The sequence below is a fragment of the Gallinula chloropus genome (genome assembly GCF_964237585.1).
Source record: "Gallinula chloropus genome assembly, chromosome: 2".
NCBI classification, from domain to species: Eukaryota; Metazoa; Chordata; class Aves; order Gruiformes; family Rallidae; genus Gallinula; species Gallinula chloropus.
Window position 1 is genome coordinate 158,243,848 of NC_140086.1, and position 26,786 is coordinate 158,270,633.

The window sequence follows — 26,786 nt, forward strand, 5'->3', positions numbered from 1 at the left end:
TTTAATTCGTATTATAAGACAAAAATGGTCCTAAACCATTTAAAGACAGAAATGGACAGGAGGGATAGGCTGGAATAGAGCAGAAAAGACCTGATAGTTCCCAGAAAGATTTGCACTCTCCTCTAAGGGACCAGCTGCTACAACGTGTCTCAGTTTCCTGGAGCAGACACATCAGTGTGGTCCTACACCACAGCCTGATAGCACAATTCTCTGTGCACAAAGCATCGAGACATGTTTTAATTCAAAGCCACCAGCACGAAGGCTGGAACATTCTGCTGCCTGTTAGACACCCTTGCTCACTGCTTGCTGCTTCTTCCATCACATCTTTTTATTTTTGTCAGCTGAGCATCTCAAATTAAAAAAATATATATATAAAAAAAGTGTTTTTAAAAGAGGGTGAGAAGATCATGCTAGACAGTCTAGAGAAATCACTCCTCCTTGCAAGTGTGAGGTTGTTTTCAGTGCTGCATCTGCTCTGGCTTTCTCTTCAGCAAGCACAGTGCTTCACTGCAAGTCTATTCGATGCCCTACCAGGTGTCTCACTTGGACAAAGTTTACAGTCTCACATTCCTGGAGATGGGATAGGAGAAAAGGAGAGAAAACGTTGCCTGCATCCTAGTTTCTGATTTATTTCTTTCTTCCCTTAAAAAAAAGAAGCATCAGGTTTTCCTTATCGACAGCACTGTTGGCCAGAGCCAGGATGCAGTGCCTGAAGAGAAGCTATAGAGGGAGATACAGGAAGGCAAAACAGAAAAGGAAGAGCAAGGATTGACTGTGACAGCTTGAGGGGTGGTGGAGTGGGGTAAATGGAGGTCCTGCCTGGCCCCAGTGCCAGCACAACACAAGGTCACCTTTAGCTGCAGCCACTTGAGGCCCTGCTACAAGCGAGTGGTCTTTGTGTGCTCATTGTCTTGACCACCATCTTTTCCTTTCACGTGCCCGTTTTCAGAGCTGCTGTTGGCATTTTCACAGACCTGATGGAAAAGAAAAGAGTTTAAAAGCAAAGCAGACCCGTTATGAGCTGATGGAAGCCGCCTCTGAGATGTGCAGCCTTTAGCAACCTGGCTTCTCAGTCACCACTCACCCTCTGGGCCCCTGTGGACAACTTCTCTCAGAAAGAGGACAGAAGTATCGGGGTGTAATTCCACCTGGTCCCATGGGGAACAGGATCTGGAGCCAAAGGACATGGCTACAAAGCATCAGCCCTTTCTGAGGGAGGGCACATGGAATAAAGTGAAGCTCTGGCTGCTCCTGAAGTCCTTCCATTCCAAGGACAGGAGCAAAGGGATGACCACCACTGACAGGGTTATGGGTCTTGTTCCCTCCCTCCACATTTGGGCAGTCCCATTACCTGCTTCCCATCACCATAAGCCCTCAGAGACACCCCCAACCCATGCAATGCTGACAGCCTCCCACAGTGCTGGCACGCCCATTCCCTGCCAAGGGGGTCTGGTGGTCCTGTGTCCAGGAGGCAACAGAGGCACTGTCAGGCACCCACCTCTGCTGGGGGGTGGCTGGACCCCATGTCATCCACCAGGTCGGTGCCACGGGTCTCGGGCAGCAGGAAGCAGAGCAGCCCCCCCACCACAGGGGCACTCCCATAGATGGCCATGGGGATGGCCCGGTGGTACTGGCCCAGGAGGCGGATCAGCGGGGCCATGATCCCTGCCACCCGCGCTGCCATGGAGCACAGCCCCACTCCCGTCTGCCTGGGGAAGAGAGAGGTGGTTGGAAGTGTGGGCAGGGCTCAGCGTCCCCTGGGCTACTGTGGGACCAAGTGTAGCCATGGGGACAACCAGGCTCTTGGCCCGTCACTGCCACCAGCCATGGCAGATGGAAGCCCAAATGTGGGGAGACCTCACCTGACGACCGTGGGGAAGAGCTCTGCGGCGTAGACGTAAGAGGTGGAGAAGGAGGCCGAGGCTGTAAACTTGCCAATGATGGCCAGGACAGTGGTTGCCACAGGCTGGTCTGAGGGGAAGAGGAGAGATTGGTGTTGAGGGACAATGAAGGGCCCAGCAGTGCTCGGGCATGGAGGCTGGGGATGTATGATGACAGCTTTGCCTGTAGGGAGCCATCACCTCTGAACAGTGCCTGAGCATGGAGTGAGGAGCAGCTCTGGCCTGGGGGCCACCTTTAGCACACTTTGCATCCATCATCTCACATCCTCATGCATTAATTTTCCTAGAGGACAACTCTGCTAATAGTTGGCCTACCAGTCTCAGCTCTCCCCTCCCCTATCGAGATCAGAAGGCAAAGGTTTTCTGATCAGACTGGACCTTGGGGAGATGACTATGTGGCCATAGCACCAGGATCAGCTCAGTCCCTGAGAGATGTGAGCCAACCTGGTGTGGAGAACAGGATCTGCACCACCAAGGGAAGGGCTGATTAGCTCTGTAGCCTCCTTGTCCCAGAGGTTGTCCTCAGGATGGGAAGAGGTGGCTCACCTTCAGGGATGCCAGTGATGATCAGACACACCAGGCCACTCAGCATCAGGAGAACACCCTGGGTTTTCTTCCTCCCGAACCACTGCAGCGTGAAGATACAACCAACACGGGCTGGGATTTCCACTGCTCCAAAGGCAAGCTGGGTCAGGTAGATGTCCAGGCCAAAATTTGTCACGTTCAGGCTCAGCCCATAGTAGACAAGGCTGTTCACAAACCTGAAAGCCAGGGTGGCACTGAGCATAGCTATTGGCCAGGAGCAAATACAATATTGATCTCCAATGACATTATGATCAAGCCACAGCATTTCCAAGGGGACATAAAACCAGGTGAATGACACAGCACAACCAAAGGTGGAAGAGCTCTAATCTTTCCCACAAGCCTCAGAGCATCCTGAAGAGCCAGGAACAGAAATATCCCTAAATAACAACAAACCCCATGAAGTGAATATAAAATTAGGACCAAACCACCAATCCCTTCATTATTTGCATAGAGTTTCGGTAAGATGGGACCAGAGGATGTCTTACCAGGCACAGGACATGATTAAAGTCACCTTCCGGAGGTGCTGCTTCCGAAAGAGATCCAGGAAACTTGCAGACTTGGGCTGTGCCTCAGGCTTCAGCTTCAAAATGCAGAAAGCCACAGTCAAAACAGGCAACAAGCCAAACCTCAAGCAGCTCCTTCTCCAGCTGCAGTCAAAGGAGGGGCCTCAGTGGGACAGGCTGGTGATCCCAAACAGCTCTGGGAGGGAAGGCAGCCCCCAGGGGCTGGGCTCCTGTGTTGGAGCTCTGGGTGCCCAACACACTGCTTTGGTGACTAAGAGGTTCCTCAGGAAGAAGGATTCCCCAGGGTAGGGACATCAGGGTGTGCAGAGAGGTAACCCCCACTTTGGGCACTTACACATGGGAAACCAGAGTAAAGCCAGACCCTGCTCTCAACACTCCTGCAGAGCTGACTGAAGGAAAGCCAGGGGAGCAGCTGAGTCCTTTCCATATCCCAGGGTTGGCTCCAGAAAGCACCAGGCTGAGCCTCAGCAGAAGCTGCAGCTCTTCCCTGACCTTGCCTCTGCTCAATGCCCGTGGTCCAGCCCCAAGTCAGCCCCAGGGGGCATGATCAGAATTTTATTGGGTGAGGTCATCTGATAAACATCTGATAAACATCACCTAAGGGCTGCTAGGAAGCCAAGGGCAGAGGACAGCCTCTGAAGAGGACAGGCAGCTCCCCGTGCCAGTACAGGTACCTGCTCAAGGAGCTCTGGGGGGATGGTGCGCTTGTTGATGGATGCTGCCTTCTGCAGGGCCACCTTGGCTTCTTCTATTCTGCCCTTTGTGACCAGCCAGCGAGCTGATTCTGGTAGCACCCTGTTGAGGAGATGAAACCAGGAGGTGCTGCTGGGACCTGCTGAGTCTCCTCCCCACACACAGCTCATCTCCCTTCAACCACAGCCAGCAAGCAATGGGCATCACATGTGATGGATGGGTGTGAATGCCTCCTCAGGTCAGGTTTTCCAGGCCTGCATTTAGGCCTGAAAGGCCACCTTTGAGGATCTGAATCAAAGCAGCTGCTGCTCTCAGAGTTTCCATGCCTCAGGGAGATCTGAGCTTCTGCAGAAGCTCCTGCAGCATCTGCACTGCAATGGGTAATACCCAGCCTGCTCCTGAGCTGATGCCCCCTTCACTGCCACATAGAATCATAGAATCATAGGGGTTGGAAGGGACCTCAAGAGATCATCGGCTCCAACCCCAACTTCTCACACTTGCTTCCATCAGGTCTTCAAGGAGCTCTGCCCACATCCCACTTACCAGCTGAATAAGAAAAACGCAAATATGGGAGTGGATCCTGCAATCTCCAGCAGCCTCCAGTTGCGAATCCCATAACTCAACCCAGCCAAGACCATCTGCCCAATGGCAAAATAGCAGTGGGAGATAAGCACTGCCTTTGGCCTGGAGGAGACACCAACCCATTCTGTACCTGAGGAGAGGAAAAAAGGTTCAGAATCATCCACAGAATTGGTTTCCCCTGGTGCAAACAGGGTTTTTCTGCTGGAGAAGAGCTGTCCTGGAGATAAGGAGAGGAGGTTGCCAGTCAGAGCTCTGGCATCAGTCACACATGCAAATCAGCAGTATTTGATGATCTGCACCTTTACTTGTTGTCCTGGTCCTCTGCAAGAGGATGCAAAACTCAGATAAATCACAGAATCACAGAGTCACAGAATGTCAGGAGTTGGAAGGGACCTTGAAAGATCATCCAGTCCAACCCCCTGCCAGAGCAGGATCACCCAGACTAAATCACACAGGAATACATCCAAGTGGGGTTTGAATGTCTCCAGAGAAGGAGACTCTACAACCTCTCTGGGCAGCCTGTCCCAGGGCTCTGCCACCCTCACAGTGAGAAAGCTTTTCCTTACATTCACATGGAACTTCCTCTGCTCCAGCTTGTACCCGTGGCCCCTTGTCCTGTCGCTGGACATCACTGAGAAGAGCCTGGCTCCATCCTCCTGGCTCTTGCCCTTTACATATTTATAAATATTAATGAGGTCACCCCTCAGTCTCCTCTTCTCCAAGCTAAAGAAGTCCAGCTCCCTCAGCCTCTCCTCATAGGAAAGGTGTTCCACTCCCTTCATCATCCTGGTGGCCCTGCACTGGGCTTTTTCAAGCAGTTCTGTGTCCTCCTTGAACTGAGGGACCCAGAACTGGACCAAATATTCCAGGTGTGTTCTCACCAGGGCAGAGTAGAGGGGCAGAAGGACCTCTCTTGACCTACCAACCACCTCCCTTCTAACACACCCCAGGATGTCATTGGTCTTCTTAGCCACATTGCTGGTTCATGGCCATCCCACTCTCAATCAGGACCCCCTATGCTGCTTTCCAAAACTCATCACCTCTTTGCTCCCAGCATCCACAGAGCACCTCACTGGCAGAGCTGGCACCCAAATCCATGGGCCTCTCTACCAGCACTGACCTCCTGAGCTGGGAGGCTTTCCCCTTGACCTCCTCTGAGCACAGGCATGGGAGAGATGCTCCCCATTGTTCTCACTCAGGATGAGGAGATATCAAATTGCCCAAGGACAGCACAGAGCAAGGTGTTTCTCAAGTCTTACTTGATGGTTTTTATTTCTTCACAGACCTTTCCTATTGCATCTCAAGAAGCAACAGCTCTCTGCCTCAGGGCACGGGCATCCTACTCACCCAAGGCCAGTAGTGTCATAGTGATCCCTGTCACCGAAGCCCCCACGACACATCTGAAGGCCATGTACACATAGAAATGGGGCACAAAGGCAATTCCTACACCAAACAAGCCTTGGAGGAAGATGGAGATCAGAATGACTGGCCGGCGGCCGATCCTGGGAAGAAAGAGGGAAGACACAGTCAGGATCTGGAGAGACCCCCCTGGAGATGGGGAAGACCCAGCAGGTTACACAGTGATTGTATCACCCTCTCTTGAGGATGATAAGGTTCAGACTAGAGTCTGGGTTGCCATGTGAAGCACCCTGCACACACGCCCTGCCCTTCTCCCTTCCACCCTCTGTGTGGCTGTGTCCCCACAGGACCTGAGGACTTTGGTCAGGGTCCCTGTTAGCCAGGAGTGGTGACAAAATGAGCTGGGTGCAGAGCCCAGCCAGGCTGGGAGCAGCGTGCTGCTCTGCACACTGCCAGCTTTGCACCAGCCCTGGAAGGGCGGCTGTGCCCCCTCACCTGTCACTTAGTGGCCCAAAGATCATGGCTCCAAGGAACAGCCCCAACATGTAGATGGACTGGGAGATGTCGTTCAGGTCCTTCCTGTCACATACCAGGTCAAACTGGAGGAAGAAAACACAGATGCTTCTGCTCTCAGCAGACCCCAGGTGCTTTCTGAGGGTGGCTGGATCTTCTGGTCCATGGTAAACCCAGAAGAGAGGTGCGTGAGGTCTTGCTGCAGCCCCTGGGAGCAGAGATCCCACCCAAGGATGTGAGCCTCAGCAGTGTGCACACAGGACACGAGCGGTGGGACAGGCCTATGGAGCACTCAGTGATGCCCCTCTCCTGAATACTGGGGCCTGCAGGACTCATCTCCAGCCCAGGCACCTCAGGGAAGCCTCCTGGTTGGGAAGCTTTGCTTCAAGTGGGACAGAAGCCCCAGCAGGTTGCTTCCCTCAAGACTGCTTTTCCTTTTCCTAGGGAAAAAAGGATGAGTGCAAAGCTAATTCCTGGGCCAAGCAGCTTCTGTTACAGAGATGTCCTGCAACACCAGCACCCAGACAGCATCTGTACAGCGTCACGTAGGGAAGAGAAGGTGTGGGAAAGACAGAGAGGTGAGGAAGCCCTGGAAGAAGTCTAGCACTGCTCACTACAGCACTGTTGGTACTGCTCAAGCTCCTGGTGAGCTTTGCAAGCCCTCCTGCCCTCATCAAACCTGGTACCTCCATGCAGAGCAAAGAGCACTGAGGGACTCTGGCTGCCTGCACACTGAGACCCTGGGGCAGAAACCCCACAACCTCTTGCCCTGACAGCTCCCCACCATGCAAAGGGGGCAGAAGCCCTGCTTCCTTCCCCTGGCCGGGTGTCTGAAGCACAAAGCTGTGCACAGGGACAAGTTGGCAGGTTACCTGCTGTCTGCAGAGGGGCAGCTGTGGCAGGGAGACCCAAAGGGTCCCACCAGGAGTGACTAACCTCTCCGTTGGCTCTGCCTGTGGCCTTGCTGGTGTCTATACTGCAGCTTGCTTGCATACAGCTCCCCCCAAGGACCACACCTGGGGGCTGGCTGGTAGACCCAAGCTCCCCAAGACACACAGTGCCTGGCACCAGCACAAGGTGGCCATGCAGGTGTCCCTCTCCTTCCACATCCCCAGCACGTCAAAAAAGGGGCTACAGACCTCGGTCAGCAGGGACGGTGGTGGTGCTGAGGGGTACACCCAGCCCCTGCTGCACTTCTCCGTGGCGTTCAGGCCGTACGCCACGATGGAGGCGAGGTCCCAGTCCACCGGCGAGTACATGGAGCACTGCTCATACTCCCCGTCCGCGTCCCGGGGCAGGGTGAGGTTCAGCTGCTCTTCCTCTGTCAGGTTGGGGCCGACAGCGCGGATCCAGCTGGTGTCACAGTGATGGGGCACGTCCACAACCATGAAGAGTTGGCAGAACTGGTGGAAAGCCACACTGAGGCAGGGAAACATGGTGAGCAGCACCAGCCATTTCTGAAAGGTCCCAAAATCACCACCCGCTTTCAGGATCTCTCCGACGCCTGACATTGGCAGCAGTATCTGAAACAGGACAGTGCTGGGATAGACCTTCCAGGGGGCTGGAATTAATGTTTAAACCTAAGATAAGCTCTGCAGTTGTCAGCAGCCACCACAAACATGTAAAGTCATGACACACTTAACGCCTGATGTTTTACCTAAATAGACCATGTAATATATTAATCGTCCCCGTGCCACTCGCTCACATACGGCGCTGGCTGGAGCTGAAGGACCCCTGTTTGGGACAACCTGGATCACCCCTCTGCCAGTGGCAGATGATGGATGGGAGGAAAGAGACTTCTCCAAAGCAACTGCTGAGACAGTCCCCAGCAGTTCCACTTTGGCAAGCAAAGTTCAGGGGGGCTGAGACAGCCCAGCGTGGTGGGAGAAGTCCAGGGAACAAAGGGAGTGATGCTGATGGATAGGCAGAGCCAGAGATGAGGAAGGGTGGGCAGCTGGCTGAGGTTCCAGGTGACAGAAGACTCTGTTTCCTTCATCTTTGCAGCTTCCCTGTGCAATGAGTATCAAGCCATGTGTGCCCATCGTTCCCGGGCCACCCCGCAGGCTGGCGGAGGCTACAGGCAGGGAAGGCATGTAGGGATGGGAGAAATCTGACACAAGGCAAAGCTGCTTGGGGCAGGTTTGGTAAATCTCAGCTCAGATACAATTCTCTGGGGCTTTTTCAGCGGGGTTTGCCAATATTGGCAAGACTGCAAAGAAGGTGGCTTAGATGCAGGGGATGAGATTCAGTGACCCAGGACAACCCCACCATCCCACGCCTTCATCTTCATCCACCTAACATCAAGTTTTCTGGGTCTACAAGTGAAGAGGAACACCTTAAGGGAAACCAAAAGTCAGAGAAAGGCGAAGTAAACCCAAGTGCCCCAAGGAAAGGGAACAGAAGAGGCAGCTTAGAAAGTGCCACCAACCAAACCCACCACTTCTTGTTGCTGTTTTGGGGGGCTGTTTCTAAGAGCATGTGTGTTTTTAAGCCACATCAGAGGGATGCATCCCAGCCAAAAGGCCCAGGGATCATGGCTGAACTGGATCACCCCATCCCCTCCCAAAAGACATCTTGCCCTGGACAGTCCCCAAAGCTCTAGAGAAACCTCCTTTGCCACCCTCTGAGCAGGAAAACCCTTTCTGCTTCTCTTAATGGGGACACCATGACCTCCCTCAACCAAGACCTCACAAAGCTCTGGGTAGATCACACCAGCAAAGCTGTCAGTTTGAACAGGTCACTGTGGGAACAGAAGCCGTGTATTAGGGAGTAGCTTTCAGCAGCACCTCCAGTGTGAAATACCAAGGGTCTTTTTAATTTCTTGGTTAACATTTCCCTTCATTTCTGAGAACCTCCTTCCTTCATGTAAGATGGGCAAGAATTGAAGGACATGCAAGAAAACTCTACAACGTTTCTCCAGCACAGTGCCTCAGAGGGTTAGCTTTCCAAGAGGGAGGGAGGTAGCTCACCTGCAACCAGGCACTTCTCTGATGATATTAGAAGGACACTAAAAGGCTGTGGCCAAGGTTACTGGTAAATGATGATGTTAAATGATGTGGATGACCACAGGAGGGGGAATCATTCATCATGACAAACGTACTGCCTTAACCATGGCAGCAGCTCAGTGCCAGGTCACAGAAGTGGTTTTAATCTCATGGCAAGAAGGTTTCTCCCAGTCTGCCACCAGTCTTCTCACCTGTGCATTTGGACAAGACTTCAGGCACCTCCTTGGTCTCGCAGCCCAAAGCACAACCACTGGTACAGGGATACTGGTGCTTGTGGAGAGGAACAGCCCAGCTACTGCCAGCTGCCAGGATGAGACAGGAACATGCGTGGGGCTCTACCTTTCACCATCAGTGCATGTTCTTCAAGTCCTGGCCCCACTGCAAACCTAAGGGAGAAACCTCACAGGCACCTCTGGATGACATCTGCTGCCACATTCTGTTCAAATTCAGAAAGAACAAGTGTCGTGGAGGTTGGAAGGACGAGTGCAGTCCACACTCCAAACACTTCTCACCTTACTTCAACACCAGCCTCTGTCACACCGAGTGTTCCTGGCCAGGGGAAGCTCATCCCCAGCTGCACAGGGCAGCAGAGCCTGGAGCAAGCTCTTCACCTGGAGAGCAGCACTGAGGGTACAATTCCAAGTGCCAGCCAGGCTCCATTCCTCCTGCAGAGCATCCCCTTCCCTTCCTCACTGCATCTTCCCAGGCACTGCTGAACCTCCTACCACCTCAAACTGTGACCCCCCCATTCAAACCACATCCCCAGGATCCACCACCATCCAACCCAATGCCATGCAAACCCCGCACAGAACAACGTGGCAATGGACAATTTGTTCTTTATTGATTAAAAATTAGAGACATGCAGTAAAATACAAAGTCCAAAAAAGGAAAAAAAAAAAAAGCCTGAATATTTTACATCTTCCATTATAATCTACAATACACCAAAGTTGTGAAGAGGATCCGTTTTCATTAACAGAGCATTGTCCTTAAAAGTAGGAACTAACTTGAAATTACCACCTGCTTCCAGGTTCAGATCAGAAATTTGCACAAAAACCAAATTCTTAATGACACTGGAAAACAATTATGAACAGAATTGGCACTTACTGGAACAACATCAGAAAAGACAGTTGTCTAGCACTGTAATAGCCCAAGTAAATATTTTGGATCCCTACCCAAAACATCTGGAGATCTATAGAGCAAAACCCACCCGTTTCTTCTGTATTTTCTCTGTTAAAGGGTTAAGGAGCCTTCGGTCAGCTTGGGCTCCAGCTCTCTAAATCCTGGCTTTGGGAAGGTGGGGATAACAATAAATAGATGCTGCATTGTTCCGTTTGAGCAGTTCGAGTCCTACCTTTCTCAGCACCAGTACACAAATAAACAAGGGGGTCCCCATGGCATGCAGGCAGAAGGGAAAATAATACTGTAGCAAGACTACCTTGTCTCCATATCCTAAGGGCTTCCAACACATCCTATCCACCACAGGGTGACATGAAAATTGAGATGCCAGCCTGCTCTTCACAAGCCAGGAAGCTGAGTGGGTGCAGCCGTTGGGAGTGCTGTGTGTCAAACAGGAGAAAGCGCCAGAGGTGCCACACACTTGGCCAAATTCAGACACCACCAACTCCCTGGTACTGGGTACCCTGCTCCCTGTGCTGTCAAGAGATTCTCCTCAGCACCCTGGGATGCTCTTGCTCCCAAACCCTCCATCTCCTCTTCCTCCCCTTCATGCTCACCAGCCACGGGGCTGCAAATAGCCCATGGGGACGTACCCAACATCTAACCAGAGGCTAAAAGCAACAAGGGCGGTATAACAAGAACATGCACAATTCAGGAAGCTTCCACAGCTGCTCAGAGAGAACAATATATAAATACAGATTGTTCATCTAAAGACTTGGAAATAATAAAAAAAAAAAAAGAAAAAGAAAAAGTCCTAATTGAACTCAGTGGTTCAGCTTTAACACTCTGTTTCTGCATTGTTTGTGGCTGATGGGAACAAAACCCGTTTCCATCTGTGTGGTAAATTACAGACTGACAATTTCTGTGTGGAAAACACTCCCGAGCCAATAGCGGTTACAAAGGCCAACTGTGAACCAGCAGGAACCAAAAGAATCAACACCATTTATTATTCACATGTTGCATTACAAGTGTCTCTTATCAAACTCCCAGTATAATTTATATTATTCCTGTAGAAACTCAAAACAACCACAGAGAAAAATGAAAGCTGGATAGGTGGGGGTGCCGGGCTTGGGGGGTGACATCCTGATCAAACGCCCAGGCTGGGACCGGCGAGGAGGCGGCCGACCCAAGCGGTGAGGGCAGGAGGGACACAGCCCGGCGCTCGCTCGCCCAGCGCTGCCACCCCGCTGGCGCCTCTTTATTGCTGTAAAACACGACAGGGATGGTTCCACGGGGACCAGTTGCCGAGGGACTGGGAGACACGTCGGGAGGAGTCGCGCAGCCGGGCACCGCGGGCTGGGTTTCAGGAGCGGGTTTCAAGCGCCTCTTGAACGCCACGGACCTCCTCTCCCCTCTGATCAGGGCTAAGTTGTCCACCATCTACCTGAAAGACCAGTTTCCCAGCCGGCAACGCCTCATGGGTCTGCTTTTAAGAACAGACTACACCTCCGATGCAGAATGAAAGACGTTCTGTGGAAGGACTGTTGAGTGTAAATGAAAAGGTTCAGCCCTCATGCCACGCCTGGCACTCATGTGGAGAGAACCAAGAGAGTTAAAAAATAAAAATAAAATTAAGGCAGTTTACAAAGGGAAGCTGACTTCTAACACCTCAAAGTCAAGGAACTTCTCAAAAACACAAAACACAAGGGAAGAAGGCTCTCCCTCCTGTGGGTTAAGACTTGGCTTGCTTTCTCAGGTGCAAGCATTCAAACCAGCCGCAGAGAAGCAGATGTCTCAGCACTCCAGGTGACCCAAACAACATGTACATTGGTGTTTCAGATGGAAGGAGAAGCAGGTAAAGAACAACAACAACAAAAAAAGATCCGTTCGGTATTAAAACTTGTGCAAAAATAGCAAGTGAAAAAAAAAAATGAAACCACATGTAAGCAAACATTTAGGCAAAATCATCAGAGCAGTGGAACCCCCCCTGCTTCGTACTCAGTAGTATTTTTCTTTAAAGTAAGGCAATAATAAAATGAACATGCAGGCAATGATGTGTTGGGTCTGCATGTTTGAGATGACAGATACAAAAACATGAGAGTTGTTTACAAAAGGTGTAAACGCCACCGGTAATTTCAGAAAGGTTTGTGATCCTATTAAGGAAAATATGTTAAAGCTTCTAGGAAGGGGGCTGTAGTTCAATTCTTTGGCAGTAGTGGTTTTTAGGCTAACAGAAGCATTACGAATATGCACACGTGGGTTCTCAGTTGGGAAACATCTCCTGGGACCATTGTTTAGCTGATGCTGAGCTGTGCAAATCCTATAAGTTTGCCATCATCAGGAATATCTGAGCCTTCGACACCAGATGCCTGAAACACAAGGAACAGAGATCCAAATCGTGACACACAGGCTCTACCCTCCCATAGAGTCATCAAATGGTTTGGGTTGGAAGGGACCTCAAAGCCAATCTAGTCCCACCCCCTGCCACAGGCAGGGACACCCCCTCCACCAGCCCAGGGTGCACAAAGCCCCATCCAACCTGGACTTGAACCCTGTCAGGGATCCAGGAGCAGCCACAGCTTCTCTGGGCACGCTGTACCAGTGCCATACATACCATACTACATTTCACAAGGTGTATCAGGGAAGGCAGGCTGGGGAGGGAGCAGTCACAGGCCAGCTCTGCACTGTATTCACCAGCTGCCACTACCCAAATTCTAAAATTGAGCACAATTTTCTTTTCTTTTGAAGCTAGGAAGGGCTGGGACAGACGTTTTGCCAATGTGGGCTCTGACCTGGGTTACACACTCTACCTGGGGTAAAACAACTGAAAAACCCTTACAGAATGAGACAAAAATCACGGCATTTACTGCTTCACTGCCAATAAACTGGTTACATCTTTGCTTTTCCACTCTAATTACCTCTCAGTTTCACCACTTCTGAAGAATTCATCTGCTGTTCCTCTTCTCCTAGGCTCCCACTCTCTTCTTTTCCTCCCCCTACTCTTTTTTCTTTTATTGCTTCCCTTCCTTTCCCACTCAGAAACAAAGTATCTGGACCTTCCCCATTCTCCTCCTCCTCCAAGAAAGGAGTCTGCAGCATTTCTTAGCAAACTTACCTGCCCTGAAGTATTACAGAGTCACACAGAATCACAAGGTTGGAAAAGGCCTTTAAGATCATCAAGTCCAACCGTTCCTGCCCTGTGCTAAACCAGATCCCTGAGCATCTCATCTACCCTTTTTAAAAACACATCCAGGGTTGGTGACTCAGCCCCCTCCCTGGGCAACCTGTTCCAGGCCCTGACAACTCTTTCAGTGAAGAACTTCTTACTAACATCTGCTCTGACCCTGCCCTGCTGCAGCTTGAGGCCATTTCCCCTTGTCCCATCTCCTGTCACCTGGCTGAAGAGACCATCGTCCACCTCTCTACACCCTCCTGTCAGATCACTGTAGGTGGTGATAAGGTCTCCCCTCAGCCTCCTCTTCTCCAGGCTGAACACCCCCAGCTCCCTCAGCTGCTCCTCATAGGATTTTCCCTCCAGCCCCTTGACCAGCCTGGTTGCCCTTCTCTGGACACACTCCAGGACCTCAATGTCCTTCTGATGGTGAGGAGCCCAGAACTGGACCCAGCACTCGAGGTGCAGCCTCACCAGTGCCCAGTACAGGGGCACAGTCACCTCCCCAGACCTACTGGCCACACTATTTCTGACACAAGCCAGGATGCCATTGGCCTTCCTGGTCATCCAGACACACTGCTGGCTCATACTCAGTTTTCACTCACCCAACACCCCCATGTCCTTCTCTGCCTGACAGCTATCTTGCCTTTCCAGGCAAGTGTACCTTCCAAGCCTAGAAAATACCCTTTTTTTAATAACACTTTGATAACCTTTGTAGCCAGGGTAAGGGAATGTCTCTGTTAACACATCATCTCACACAGTTAGTTAACCCAGGTGCTGCTCAGAGGATGCAAATGGGGAGGCAGCATTGCCTACCTACTAGTAGGGAGCTTTTGGAAAGGAGGGAAGATTTAAGAGTGCATACATCAGATGCCTCCAGTAGACATCACAAGCATCTATATGCAACGCCTTCTCTTTGCAAGTGACAACTTGTTCAATTAGGGAACAGGAATAAATACCAGTTTGAAAGTGACGGATCTGTTTGCTTGGGGCTCTTCCACAATTTTCTGCAAATTAGCTGCAACTGAAATCACACACACACAAAGAAAATGGGCAAATATTAGGACAGGCTAGAGAAAAACATCCCAAACTCATTAGAGCTCTTTCCATTACTCAAACTTAGAACTTTTTAAAATGCTAGAACAGTTTAGGCTTCATTTAGATTCAATCTACTTAAATCACAGAATCACAGGGGTTGGAAGGGACTTCCAGAGATTGAGTCCAACCCCCCTGCCAAAGCAGGGTCCCTAGGACAGGTCACACAGGTCAGTGTCTAGATAGGTCTTGAATATCTCCAGAGAAGGAGACTCCACACCCCCTGGACAGACTGTCCCAGGGCTCTGTCACCTTCACTGGGAAAATGTTCTTCCACATATTGGTGCAGAACTTCCTGTGCTCCAACTTGAAGCCACTGAAACTTGTCCTGTCCCCACAGACCACTGAGAAGAGACTGGCCATTTCTCCCTGTGTCCCACACTTCAGATATTTATAAACATTGATCATATCCCCTCCCAGTCTTCTTTTCTCAGGGCTGAACAGCCCCAGCTCACTCAGCCTTTTCTTGTAGGGGAGATCCTCCAGTCCTGTAATCATCTCTTTAGCCCTCCATTCGACTGTCTCCAGGAGATCCCTGTCTTTTTTATACCAGGGAGCCCAGAAATGGACAGAATACTCCAGGTGGTCCCTGACAAGGGCAGAGTAGAGGGGGAGACTGCACCTGGAAAGCCAGTTAATGCTGCACTCGCAGCCTTTTCAGGTGTCGTAGCCTGCGCATAAAGGACGGTTTTGCTTGCTCACAGTTTAAGAGTCCCACCTGCTGTGCAGGACACGTTTATTGAGCTAGAGATAGCTGTTCACAGCCATACCACTCATGCTGCTGCCCTACTGCACGTGCATTTCGTAATTCCTTCCTGAACCCTCCTTAAAACACAAAAAACCTGGCTGATTCCAGTCCCAGACCTCTGCTGTGCAGGACCTGACAGTAATACAGGCTTGCACAGTGGCTGGGGAATGCATTACGTCAGATGATGAAGCTTTAGCTGATGCATCAATTTGCCTTCACTTTGCATTACAAGGAATATCTGCTTCATCATCTTTCCAACTGGATCATATTCTTGTGGACAGGGGGTTGCCTAAATGTACCAGCACAGAACTGCCACCAGAATTAACAGCAGTAATTAACAGGGCTAGAGAACCATGGCCATGGAAGCCTCTCCTAGCACCCAGTAATTGTGTCATTTTAAGCATGAAAAAAAAAGGACTGAAATGGTTACAGCAGAGAAATAAAGCATAATTACCTATTACTAGATCTCTGCCATCAACGAGACCTGCCGAAATGAGTTCTTGAGACACCCCGTCAGCAGTATCTGTTGGGGAGAAACCCAAGAGCCAGTCACCACAGAACAGAAATTGGCCAACTCATGAAGGCATCACACAGAAACCTAAGGGAGTTAGGTTTCACAAGTGCTGCTGCCTGAGTTGGAATTCATCATAGGGATGAACTTTGGCCACATTCATGAACAGTTTTACAAGAAGGGTCTTCTCAACAGCAGTGCTCCAAGCCCAACCACAAGGCAAGGCCTTTTGGAAGGTACTGCAGCCAGACACTCATACAGGGTTTCCATACGTACAACTGATCAACATCAAACACAAGACTTCTCCTTCACCAAAGCCACCTTCCCACACCACAGTTTCCCACCAGCTCACCTCTCCCTGGGGTAAATTCAAATCGAATATCGTTGAGCTCTTTTTTTGAATTCCTGTGGAGAGAGAAAGAGTTTTATATAGAGGAGACCATTTCACTGCACCAATTGGTGCCCAAAAGGAAGTGCCATCATTGAACAGTATCTGAGAGAAGCAAGCTCACTGCACCTTCCCCCCCTCATAGGGTGGAAACAAATGTCTTGGGTGTACATCTGGAAGCGGGGATCTCGTCACACTGTGTCTCGACCTGACAAAGCCCAAGTGGGCTGAAGCCCAGGATAAATGAGTGCCACCTTGTCCCACTGTCTCAGCTGCTCCTATCTGTCAGCAAACAGATCCTTGGAGCACATCCTTCAGAGGAAGGAAGCACCCATTGACTGCAGATGCACACAGAAGATGCAGCTGTCCAGGGAGGTGATGCTCAGAAGTCCCAGACCAATGCCTACCAACAACTGAGATGCCTACAGAGATGATGAGGTTCCTTAAATGAGAAACATCAATACACGGAATGATAGTAGGATGTGCTTGCAATCCTTCCTCTCCCTATTTCTAGGACAGAGACCAGAATCCATGCCTTGGACTGGGTAAAGGCTTTTCACATTCAGAACTGGCTGAAGGCTGAAGCTGTGCCTGAATACTAAGGTAGTCCAGCACAAGGCCAGGACTCTGGATCCTTGACCCCCTTCTAGAGAACCCAGCTAATTCCTCTTCCTCACCCCGGTAGGCTTTAGGGGTATTTATATAAACATCACTACATCTTTCAATCTACAACTCTTGCCAAACTGAACAAGCAGATGGGATAAATTGCTTTTTTCTGGGTCCCAGTTTCAAAAGAATAGATGAAATCCAAGCTGACAAGCGACATATAACCACCAGACTTAATTAAAAGGCAAATTGCAAGATGCACTATGGAAGTCTTCTGGTGTCCCTCTGTCCAGAGGCTCACTGTGCCAGAACAGGTTGGGTTTGTGCCCTTACCTTAACCTTAGTACGAGGCTGATGGGGACTTTCGTGTCTTCCTGTACCGGAGCTGCAGCAGGGGCAGGTGGGGCCTGCAATAGGATGACATCCTGTTAAAGCAGATGAACACTTCCTTTTCTCTGGTTTTAAAACTACAGCTAACCTTGATCAACTGTAAATGCAAATAAAAGTTTAACTCTTCCTTGGAACCATGACAGTAGAGTGAAAAAGGCGACAGACTAATGAACTGGGAGAGCTTCACATTTAATTAGTAACCCACCCAGGAGTTCCTCTCCACAACTGTCTTAAAAGAGTAAAAGCTACACAGCTCTGAGAAATGCCAAAATGGCAGGAGACTTCAGGAGCAGCACTAAACATAAAGACACTGCTGCTCTGATCCAAAACTTAAGGTTTTGGGGAATTTATGACAGCTTGAAGACTTCCTCTGTTTTAACCTGCACCTCAAGCATCTCACTTAAAAACACTGATACAGTCATGAAGAATACCTGGGAAATAATTTAAGTGGCAGGTGATCATACACTCTCAGTTATTTTATTTTTGTGAAATCAAAAGGCTTTAAGAGCATCTAGCAGCAATTTTATAGCTGCCTATTTTCACTGCCAAATTACCTCTAAGTAGTTACTGGAACATGTAATCAAAGCATTTTACACTGGTCAGCAGCAGATTTCCTGTAAGAAAGGTCCATCTTTACAGCCCTTGTGATACTTCCAGTAAAGGGCTAATTGTTCATCAAGCTCCAACAAAAAAAAAACAAAAAACCCCAAACAAAACAGAGTATGGTCAGTCACTCTTCCACTGTGCAAGTCATCTGTACTGAACACGCTGAAGCAGGGTTTTTAAATCTGCAGTTAGAAGACAGACAATGTCCTAGGCTGGTAATTTAGAAGTCTTGACCAAGTTTTTTCATCTAGATCACTTGTTTTTTCAAATAACCCTTTAATATTTCATTCCATCTGTTGGTGCTCTTTGTGCCAGCAATGCAGCTCAGGGCTTCTGATCACAGTCATCTTCATTTAGAAGCTGAAAGTTTTACCAGGTCAATGAAAACAAACAAGGGATGACAGTGCAAGCCTAGAGGTCTGCAAAACCGCATCCAAGGAGCTACAAGAACCAAAGGAGAGCTATAAAGAACAACATGCTGATATGAAGAGCTGTAAAGAAGAATGTATTGACAAATAAGAGCCATGAAAAGCACACACTGACACAAGGGTAGGAAGTTCACCTTAGGACAAGGTACTAACAAGCCATGGGGCATTATAACACCATGGTACATGGTGTAAATTGAAACACTTTCCTTGTGACCAATGCTGCTACTTCATTTTACCCAACAGACTCCTGGCCTTCAGTGCCACTAGTGTTACAACTGCTGCATAAAATCCAGGGATTAAACACTGGCCCCAGATTTGAATGGGTTTGATTTAAGCATTCAAGCCACTTGCAGTGTAGCCAAGAACACCTCACACCCCAGCTCCACTAGTTTTGTTCAGTCTTTAACCCCTCTTTAAACAGGCAGATGAGCCACCTGCAGTGAAGTGATACACAGGTCATTCCACTGCCTTCTTTAAAGGAAGCATTTCTAGGAAGGAGTAAGTCTCAGAGTTATTTTTCTGACCAACACTGCCAAGTCTCTTCCCCTTGGGTCTGCCACAGGGTGATGGTAGCCTGGCCCCCTCCAACAGCAACAGCCTCTCCCCATCAGCAAATCTGATTAGTGTCTTTTATAAAAAAAGAGGTGCCTTCATTCAGGAGTCTGGCAAGCTCCAGCAAAGCACAAGAGACCTTCCAAGTATCTCAGAAATGACTTGGGTTGGCCATTTTTCTCTTTTTAACTCAAGTCAGAGCTCTGTCCTGACTCTTCTTTGTCTGTCTGACCTATACTCTATGCTTGGGGGTGATGTAGCTAAGAACTAACATACAAACTTGGCAAGCTTTCACTCCCCTGCACTTCCCCTCAAAGGTCCATTCTTCCCTCTCTGTTTGAAATGGTAATGTTTGAAAGCCCTATGAAGTTCAGAGCTTCCCAAAGATGGAGTTTCTGCCCAATTTTTGACTGCTCAAGGGACAATTTTCAGCTAAGCCTCCTGTGTTTCTCCTGAAGTCTGGAGAATCTGCATGTTACATTCTTCCTCTCACTTACTCTCTCACTCTTACCTCACAGACACTAGTGATGCTGAGACACACAATCCAAGCCCATCCGTGCTGCAGCTTAAATACCACCAATAAGCATCTACCACTTAAATGAGCCTCTCCTGGTTTTTTTTTTCTTACCTTTAACTTTGCCTCAAGCCAGAGTCCAGCTCTTAAATGGCATTAAAAAATAAATAAATAAAAAAAAAAAAATCACTGCTCACCCACAGAATAAGACCTAAAGATTGCTGAGCCCATGCTGACCACCCTTCTCTTGCAAGCCATCAGGACAGCTGTCACTTCTGCATAAGCAGCAGCCCTGAATCAACTCCAGACAAGCCACCTTCAGGGCTTCTGATCATTTTGGTGCATCTGGAATAGGACAGCTAAGCACAAAGCTGGTACAAAAGGATTCTGCTCTTACCTGGGCAGCTGCTGGGGCTGCTGGAGGAGCCTGACTAGGTGGAGGTACAGCAGTTTGAGGTTGTGCAGGTACTTGTCCTGCAGCCTGAGGTAGTTGAGTAGGTGCCTGTGCTGGAGCATTGAGTGAAGGACCTGGAGGCTCAGCTGATGGGAATAGCTGCAAGTAAAAAGGCATTGTCATGAGAAAAGGAACTCAAAGAGTTCTGACTCAAGCACCAGCTTTCCAAAAAGTGCTTGTTTGCCACATAAATCACATTGAAAAGTTCCCAGTCCCAGGCCTCCAGGACGCTAACATTGATCCCAAGTTGGTGTTCAAAGGACTTAATGTTTCCTCATGTCTGGAGGCCCCTTCTGCCCTGACATTTGCAAGCTTCACTCACCAATAAAGGATAAGAAACCACAGAAAAACTGTGGATCCTGGGCAAAAACTACACTCTGCAGCTAGTGTGGCTGATGCACACAGATCACATCCTAGCTTGGATCAGAGCACCCCATCCTTTAGTTTCCCCCTTCTCAGAATCTGAGGCTGAGTTATGTTTCTGTGCAGTCACAGGAGAGCAACTCTGTGCCTGGGCTGAGAACACAGCCCAGCAAAGCATTAAGGGAACCAGGGACAATTTATCCCTTCATAAAACAAGTGTCAGAGTAAGAGCAATTGGGACAGTCAATCAAAAAGTGAATTCAGAGTTTAAGCTCTTCACAGCACATGGGATTGTTTAGGGTTGGACTTAAAAGTTAGTCCCTGGCAACAACAAAACCAAACCCTCATATATAATTAATTTGGGGGGTGGGGGAGGGGGTGGGGAGTGGAGAGCTAAGCAGAAGTTTAACCATTGTCACCTCCTGTGGTATTCAGGGCAGAGCAAGTGGTTTTGGCATGGTAGCCAATGTGCTGTGAGGCCGATGGCACTCCTTCAGAGTGCCATCCAGCCTACTCTGCTAAGTTGTAGGAAACATAAATCCCCTTGAATGTAGAACAACTGGACAGCAGACCCCCTCCAGACCAAAATATATATTTGGGGATGTATCACAATAGGGAAATCAGTCCTAAAGGTATTCTTTTTTCAGCTTTTTTTCTGAATTTAGAGTTTATGTCAAATTACAGAGGCCAAACTGTAAGATCTCCCTTTCTAATCAACCCTTGGAAGCTGATACAGGAAGAACAGGACAGCCTAATGCAAGACTAATTTCTTGGAGACAGCTCTGTTTATCTTTCCACACAGATACAGAAAAGAGAGACAGAGCAGCCTCTAGAAGATAAACAGTCTCCATCACTGAAAGATCAGATGCCCTAATATCACTAAAGTAAGAGCCACAGACTGAACTGAAGATTATAAGCTGCAATTGAATTTTTGTTTGCTATCAAATATTTCTACAGATTTCACAGGTCTGAGCATCTGTGAATCAGCCTATGCAACACAGATGATCTAAGGCTGTGCTGAGGTTTTTTTTAAAGGGGAAACCAGAAAGAACACTGTTTTGTTTAGATTATTCACGTGACCAATTCATTATCTTACAAGATACAGACATTTGCCATAGAAAGTAAAATTTAAAACAGGTCTTGAAGCTGAGCTCAGGTAGATACTAGCTTCTGCTGCACATAATCTTGTTTTCAGCGGCTAATAAAAACACGTTCCATGGAACAAGAGCAATAACTAGGGGCTATGTGCAATTATAACTCACCTCCGAATTCTGTACAGGTTCTTTCACTCTGGGAGACTGTAAAACAGAAAAAGCTGTCATTGCTTAGGTAAAAGGGAAAGTTAATGACCAGAATGACTAAATCAGAACTCTAATGAACATACAAAATCTACATAACTGCTTTCAACTTCCATATATGTATTAAGATGCACAACAAAAGGGACAGCACACATTTGCTGGTGACCTAATAACATCATACCACCCAAGACCATACAGTTGGGAATCAGAACTTGCAGTTGATATTTACACAGTGATATTGAGTACACTGCCATCATTGTAACCATTAGCAAACAAGAAAAAGAAAGACACTCCTGAGGATCCCCCAGACTGGATCAAATTATTTGTGCACCAAGATGGCAAAATCCATTTTGAGGTACCCAAGTCTTGCAGGAGATGATCAACCACACAAATCTGTCTTGCAGAATTCCAGTAGGGAAACAATTAATCACAGAATCGTTTTGGTTGGAAGACTTTAGGATCACCAAGTCCCACTGTTAACCCAGCACTCCCAGGCTCACCACAAGCCATGTCCCTGAGCACTAGAACTACTTGTCTATTAAATAACTCCCGGGATGGCAACTCAACTGGTTCCCTGGGCAGCCTGTTCCAGTGATTGACAACCTTTTTGGTGAAGAAATTTTTCCCAATATCCACTCTAAACATCCTCTGGAGCAACTTGAAGCCATTTCCTCTTGTCCCATCGCTTGTGACTTGGGAGAAGAAGGAAGTTAGAGAACTAGTTTGTAGAACTTACTTAAACTATATAAAACCTTGGGGGAAAAAACTACATTACTCTTACACGTGGTTCTTCATAGAAACAGATCTCCCACCTGCAGTCCTCACCCTTGGACTGTGCAGCATATTATGCTGTCCATGAGAAAGCAGAAAGCTGACAGTTGTACACAAGTTCAGAATTGAATCAGAGATCAGGAACAGAGATCAGTGAAGCAGAGGGGAAAGCACAATCAAAGCAATGCAGCCAATCTCTGCTTATCAGTAAACAAAGATAACGTGCCTTCGCTGTTCCACATGAGCATGAAGCCAAGTACTCCTGGAAAGCCCTGCAATAAAGCCAGCCTGAAGCTTTGACTTCTGACAGGTCCATGGAGATAGACAGGGGGGATGGCTTGGTCCCCACTCAGATTAATAAATTACATGTTCCTTCTCCACATAACAGTGTGAAAGACAGGTTGTAGTTAGGACAGCAGGACAGTGAGTCTCATCATGCCATGATCTTGAGTGGGTTTAGGCACTACCCAATGCCACTGCAGATCAGAGCAATTTGTAACATATGATCCAGAGGCTTCTCATGAAAGAAAGTGAAAAAACCCTGTTCTTCTCAAAACAGCAAGTTGAAAAAAGCCCTCTGGACAGGAGGAGAAGGAACAGTTCCTTCACAGTGATTATGTGCAGGCAGAGTCAGGGGGGAAAAAGTCATGCAGCTGGAAAGGTAAAGCCTGAAATCCATCCCAACAGGCTGAGCCTTCATCTTGACAGTTACCAGGCAAGATGAAAAACGTGGCATCGGTCCCAGAGATAAACAGCCACACTCCACATCTGCAGGCCACGGCTGCAGCGCTGCTCCTGCAGGCACCAGGTCCAAGAGTAGCCGGATGCCTCAAGGAATAACTCAAAAGGAGCTTGTCTGGAAGATCACACTGCACTAGATACAGTACAGACAGGGATGGAAACTCTGGCCCTGCCCCCCCCCAGCTAATAACCAACCCAAAGAAAAGGCAAGCAGAGGTAAACTAAGGAAAAACGTAGACAGACAGAAAGGAAACAGGACAAACATTAAGAGCTGTTTACCTAATTAAGGCACAAATAAGATGATTTTGGGGATGTGCTGAAATGTATTAGTTCTTACTTCAGCTTGTGTAACCAGAGATGAGGGGAGTACCAGTGAAACGTGACTGCCCCACGTGCTAGTGTAGATTTACTGAGTAACAGCAAGTGAATGATTTAAGAGCCCACACAGCACAACAGCTCTACTCTGAACTCAAGGTTTTAAATGCAGAGAGGAATGAAGTTCAGTAAGTCTTTCTAGCAAAAAAAGTAACATTGACCCAGCAAATCAGCTTATTCAATGAGCTGGGCAGATATTTCTGGTTGTTTGTAAGAATATTTGCCTGCTTTCAGGGGACAGGCTTGTAAAAATATGTATTTGTACCTGTTAAAGTCACCCTATTTTTTCTGTAAAGCAGAGACAAGAAAAAAGTACAAAGACCTTATGTACTAGTTTTTATGGGGAATAATACAGAATCACAACCTTGTGTAGATCCAGGCCTGGAGGTTGGTGGCCCTGCCTGTGGCAGGGGGTTGGGTTGGAACTCTATGATCCTTGGAGTCCCTTTCAACCCAGACCAGTCTATGATTCTACGATCACAAGGTTGGAAAAGACCTTTAAGATCATCAAGTCCAACTGTTCCTGTCCTATGCTAAACCATATCCCTAAGTACCTCATCTACCCGTCTTTTAAACAAATCCAGAGATGGTGACTCAACCCCCTCCCTGGGCAGCCTGTTCCACAGCCCCACAACTCTTTCAGTGAAGAACTTTTCCCTCACATCTAATCTGACCCTGCCCTGGTGCAGCTTCTTGCCATTTCCCCTTGTCCCATCTCCTGTCACCTGGCTGAAGAGACCATCGCCCACCTCTCTACACCCTCTGTCAGGTCAGTGTAGGTGGTGATAAGGTCTCCCCTCAGTCTCCTCTTCTCCAGGCCAAACAGTCCCAGCTCCCTCAGCCACTCCTCACAGGATTTGCTTTCCAGCCCCTTCCCCAGTCTGGTTGCCCTTCTCTGGACACACTCCAGGACCTCCATGTCCTTCTTATGGTGAGGAGCCCAGAACTGCACACAGCACTCCAGGTGCAGCCTCAGCAATGCCGTGTACAGGGGCATAGTCAGTCACCTCTCTAGACCTGGACCACACTATTTTTGATACAAGCAAGAGGAGGAGGTGTTTTAGCAAATGGAGTCAATCTGCAAACCATTCTTTGACTTAAAGGCTGACAGTGATAAAGTGCAGGTACAGCCAGAATCACAGCCTGGTATGTGCTGGAAAGGACCTTTAAAAGTCCATCTAGCCCAAGCCCTCTGCCATGGGCAGGAATAAAAGGTGACAACTAGTTAATGTCAAGTTATTCTATCTTACAACTTAGAATTGGAGAGGTATTATGAGCAGGTGAAATTTACACCCTGTGTTTGAAATCCAGCCAGGACAGAGGATTAACACTGGGCTTCAAACACCACCACCGTGTTCACAGCAAACACTGGAAGTTCAAATAGAATTCTTAAGATTGCTTGAGAAGGGCTCAAGTGCAAGAGGAGCATAGGTGCTGCCATCCTTCCATCCATGGGCTGAAGGAAACAACTCAAAAGCTGTGCAGAGGAAAGACTTCCCCAGGCAGGATTTGAGTATCACAGCGGATTTGTAGTGAGTTCCAAGATGACACAGCGCTCTTCCTGACCTCCTCAAAGGTACAGGAACCTCAACTTCTGCATTGTGTCTACATGGGGTGCTTCAAAAAGGACAATGTCCATTTAGGCAACTGAACTGAGATCTGCTGCTCCAACACCCATCTCAAAAGTTTCTTGAATCCAATTGTGTGCTTTTTCCAGGATTGCCAAATGCTAGCCTAATCACTGCTTGTGACTTTGGGGGTACCATAACATTTTTATACTGGTTTCAGTGTAACTGAGGGGATAGAACCAGGCCCTACGTGTTTCAGGTATCAGCCATAAGTTCAGGACCTATCGATTTCAGCTCCATCCTGGAGAGGGCAGTAGGACAAAACCTCTCCTGATACTTCCAGAAGAAAGCATCTCTAACAGTCAGCACCCTGAAAAACAAAGAGAACATCCTAGCTCAAGTGAATTAGTATGCTGAGCTGGGAGCAGGCCCTCTGAATTCATGTTCCAAATTATGCTCAGCATCCCTCAATGAGACCAGCTGTGCCCCAGAACGATGACAGAAAAGAAGAGAGAGATGTGGTTTCTTCAAGGCTTTAGTCTGCTTTCTCTGACACAGCTACAAAACTGAGGGGAGGGATTAGAACTTACTGTGTATCATGGTCTTGTCAGTGTCCAGTGACAGGACAAGGGGCAACGAGTGCAGGAGGTTCCATGTGAACATAAGGAAAAGCTTTCTCACTGTGAGGGTGGCAGAGCCATGGGACAACCTGCCCAGAGAGGTTGCAGAGTCTCTTTCTCTAAGAGACATTCAGAACCCACCTGGACATGTTCTTGTGTGACCTAATATGGTGGTTCAGCCCCAAAGAGTGGCTGAGCACCACACACTGCTTGCTCACTGCAAGCAGACAGAGCCTCTGTGGATTGGCATAAGGACAGCTTACTGACAAAATCACCATGAAAGGGGAACAATAACAGCCCGTGGCAACTTTCACTCACACCCAATGATAACACAGAGGGCCTTACTGACCCTGAGGATAACAGAGAGCACTGCACCTACTCAACGACTGTTGTGTGCCCTGGCCACATTCAAGACTGCCCTGGAAGCACCCAGGAGCACCCCTCTCAGACCAGCCCCTTTTATGGGGGAGTGATGTCAGGTGGTGTAGAAACAGCCTGGGCTAACTCAGCTCAGCTGGGCTGGCTGCTTGGGGAGAGTAACTCTGTCCCAGCCAGAACCAGGACACCTAATCTAGGTGATACTGCTCTGACAGGGGGGTTGGACTAGATGATCTTTCAAGGTCCCTTCCAACCCCTAACATTCTGTGATTGTGGGATCATAATTAAAACAAGGCCACATGCTTCCTAGGGATATCTGGATGTTAGAAAACAAAACAGAGACAATAGAAGAGCTACTGGAGTTTGCAGACTCACCCTGAGCTGTGAGATTGCTGCTCTGCCTTCCTCACTTTCTTCATCCAACTCATCATCACTCCATTCCCAGCCACCATCTTCAGTCTTATGAAGACGCCCGCTGGAACCTGGGACTCTCCGGACCTGCTCAGCACAAGGGCAGAAAAACCAACGTGTCAAGCAGACAGTTTCTACAATTGACTCATTTTTAGGAGAAACAGCACAAGAGCATCTTCAGGTTGCACCATCTGCGAGGGTGCCTGAGTATTTTATTGGAATGTCTAGCTCTGTATCTACAAGATGCTGTACTAGAAAAATTCTCATTAAAAATGCGAACACAAGGATTAAAAAAGACCCCTAGAATGACTGACAGCAAAAGCCCAGGTGGTTTTCAGTACCTTTTTGGATCTTTCAGTGATTGTTGGTGCTCTCTGCAACATCTTCTCTTGTAAGAATTCTTTATTCTGCAGAAAACAGAACATTAAACATTTGCATTGCTGAAAATATCCTTTGATTCCTTCACCGTCTCCAATAAAGAAACCGTTAAGCTATTTCTAGCAGGAAGTGTTTCACATC

At 48.5% G+C, this 26,786-nt stretch overlaps 2 protein-coding genes across 3 annotated transcripts in view; both read right to left on the reverse strand.

Annotated features, from left to right (window-relative positions):
* Positions 1-663: 663 nt before the first annotated feature.
* LOC311205619 (solute carrier family 22 member 13-like) lies at positions 664-7,668 on the reverse strand (the record flags this gene model as incomplete). The annotated part of the gene is made up of 10 exons (XM_084280092.1): positions 664-974; positions 1,499-1,709; positions 1,863-1,971; positions 2,448-2,662; positions 2,972-3,066; positions 3,685-3,805; positions 4,247-4,415; positions 5,633-5,787; positions 6,140-6,243; positions 7,297-7,668. 10 exons carry the CDS (start codon positions 7,666-7,668, stop codon positions 879-881), a joined length of 1,647 nt encoding a protein of 548 aa, XP_084136218.1. The 3' UTR covers positions 664-878.
* A 2,319-nt stretch (positions 7,669-9,987) lies between these two features.
* The window catches only part of OXSR1 (oxidative stress responsive kinase 1), a gene marked incomplete at its 5' end in the record, with an annotated part of 103,999 nt that continues 87,200 nt past the window's right edge, over positions 9,988-26,786 (reverse strand). The window contains 9 exons of one of the 2 annotated variants that reach the window (XM_084280147.1): positions 9,988-12,647; positions 14,410-14,474; positions 15,748-15,816; positions 16,157-16,209; positions 17,132-17,205; positions 19,686-19,841; positions 21,368-21,403; positions 26,232-26,354; positions 26,609-26,674. In XM_084280147.1, the coding sequence (XP_084136273.1) occupies positions 12,573-12,647; positions 14,410-14,474; positions 15,748-15,816; positions 16,157-16,209; positions 17,132-17,205; positions 19,686-19,841; positions 21,368-21,403; positions 26,232-26,354; positions 26,609-26,674 (717 nt within the window). In that variant the 3' untranslated portion in view covers positions 9,988-12,572. Of the gene's footprint in view, positions 12,648-14,409; positions 14,475-15,747; positions 15,817-16,156; positions 16,210-17,131; positions 17,224-19,685; positions 19,842-21,367; positions 21,404-26,231; positions 26,355-26,608; positions 26,675-26,786 lie in introns of both variants that reach the window. The other variant, XM_084280148.1, reaches the window with a different exon arrangement.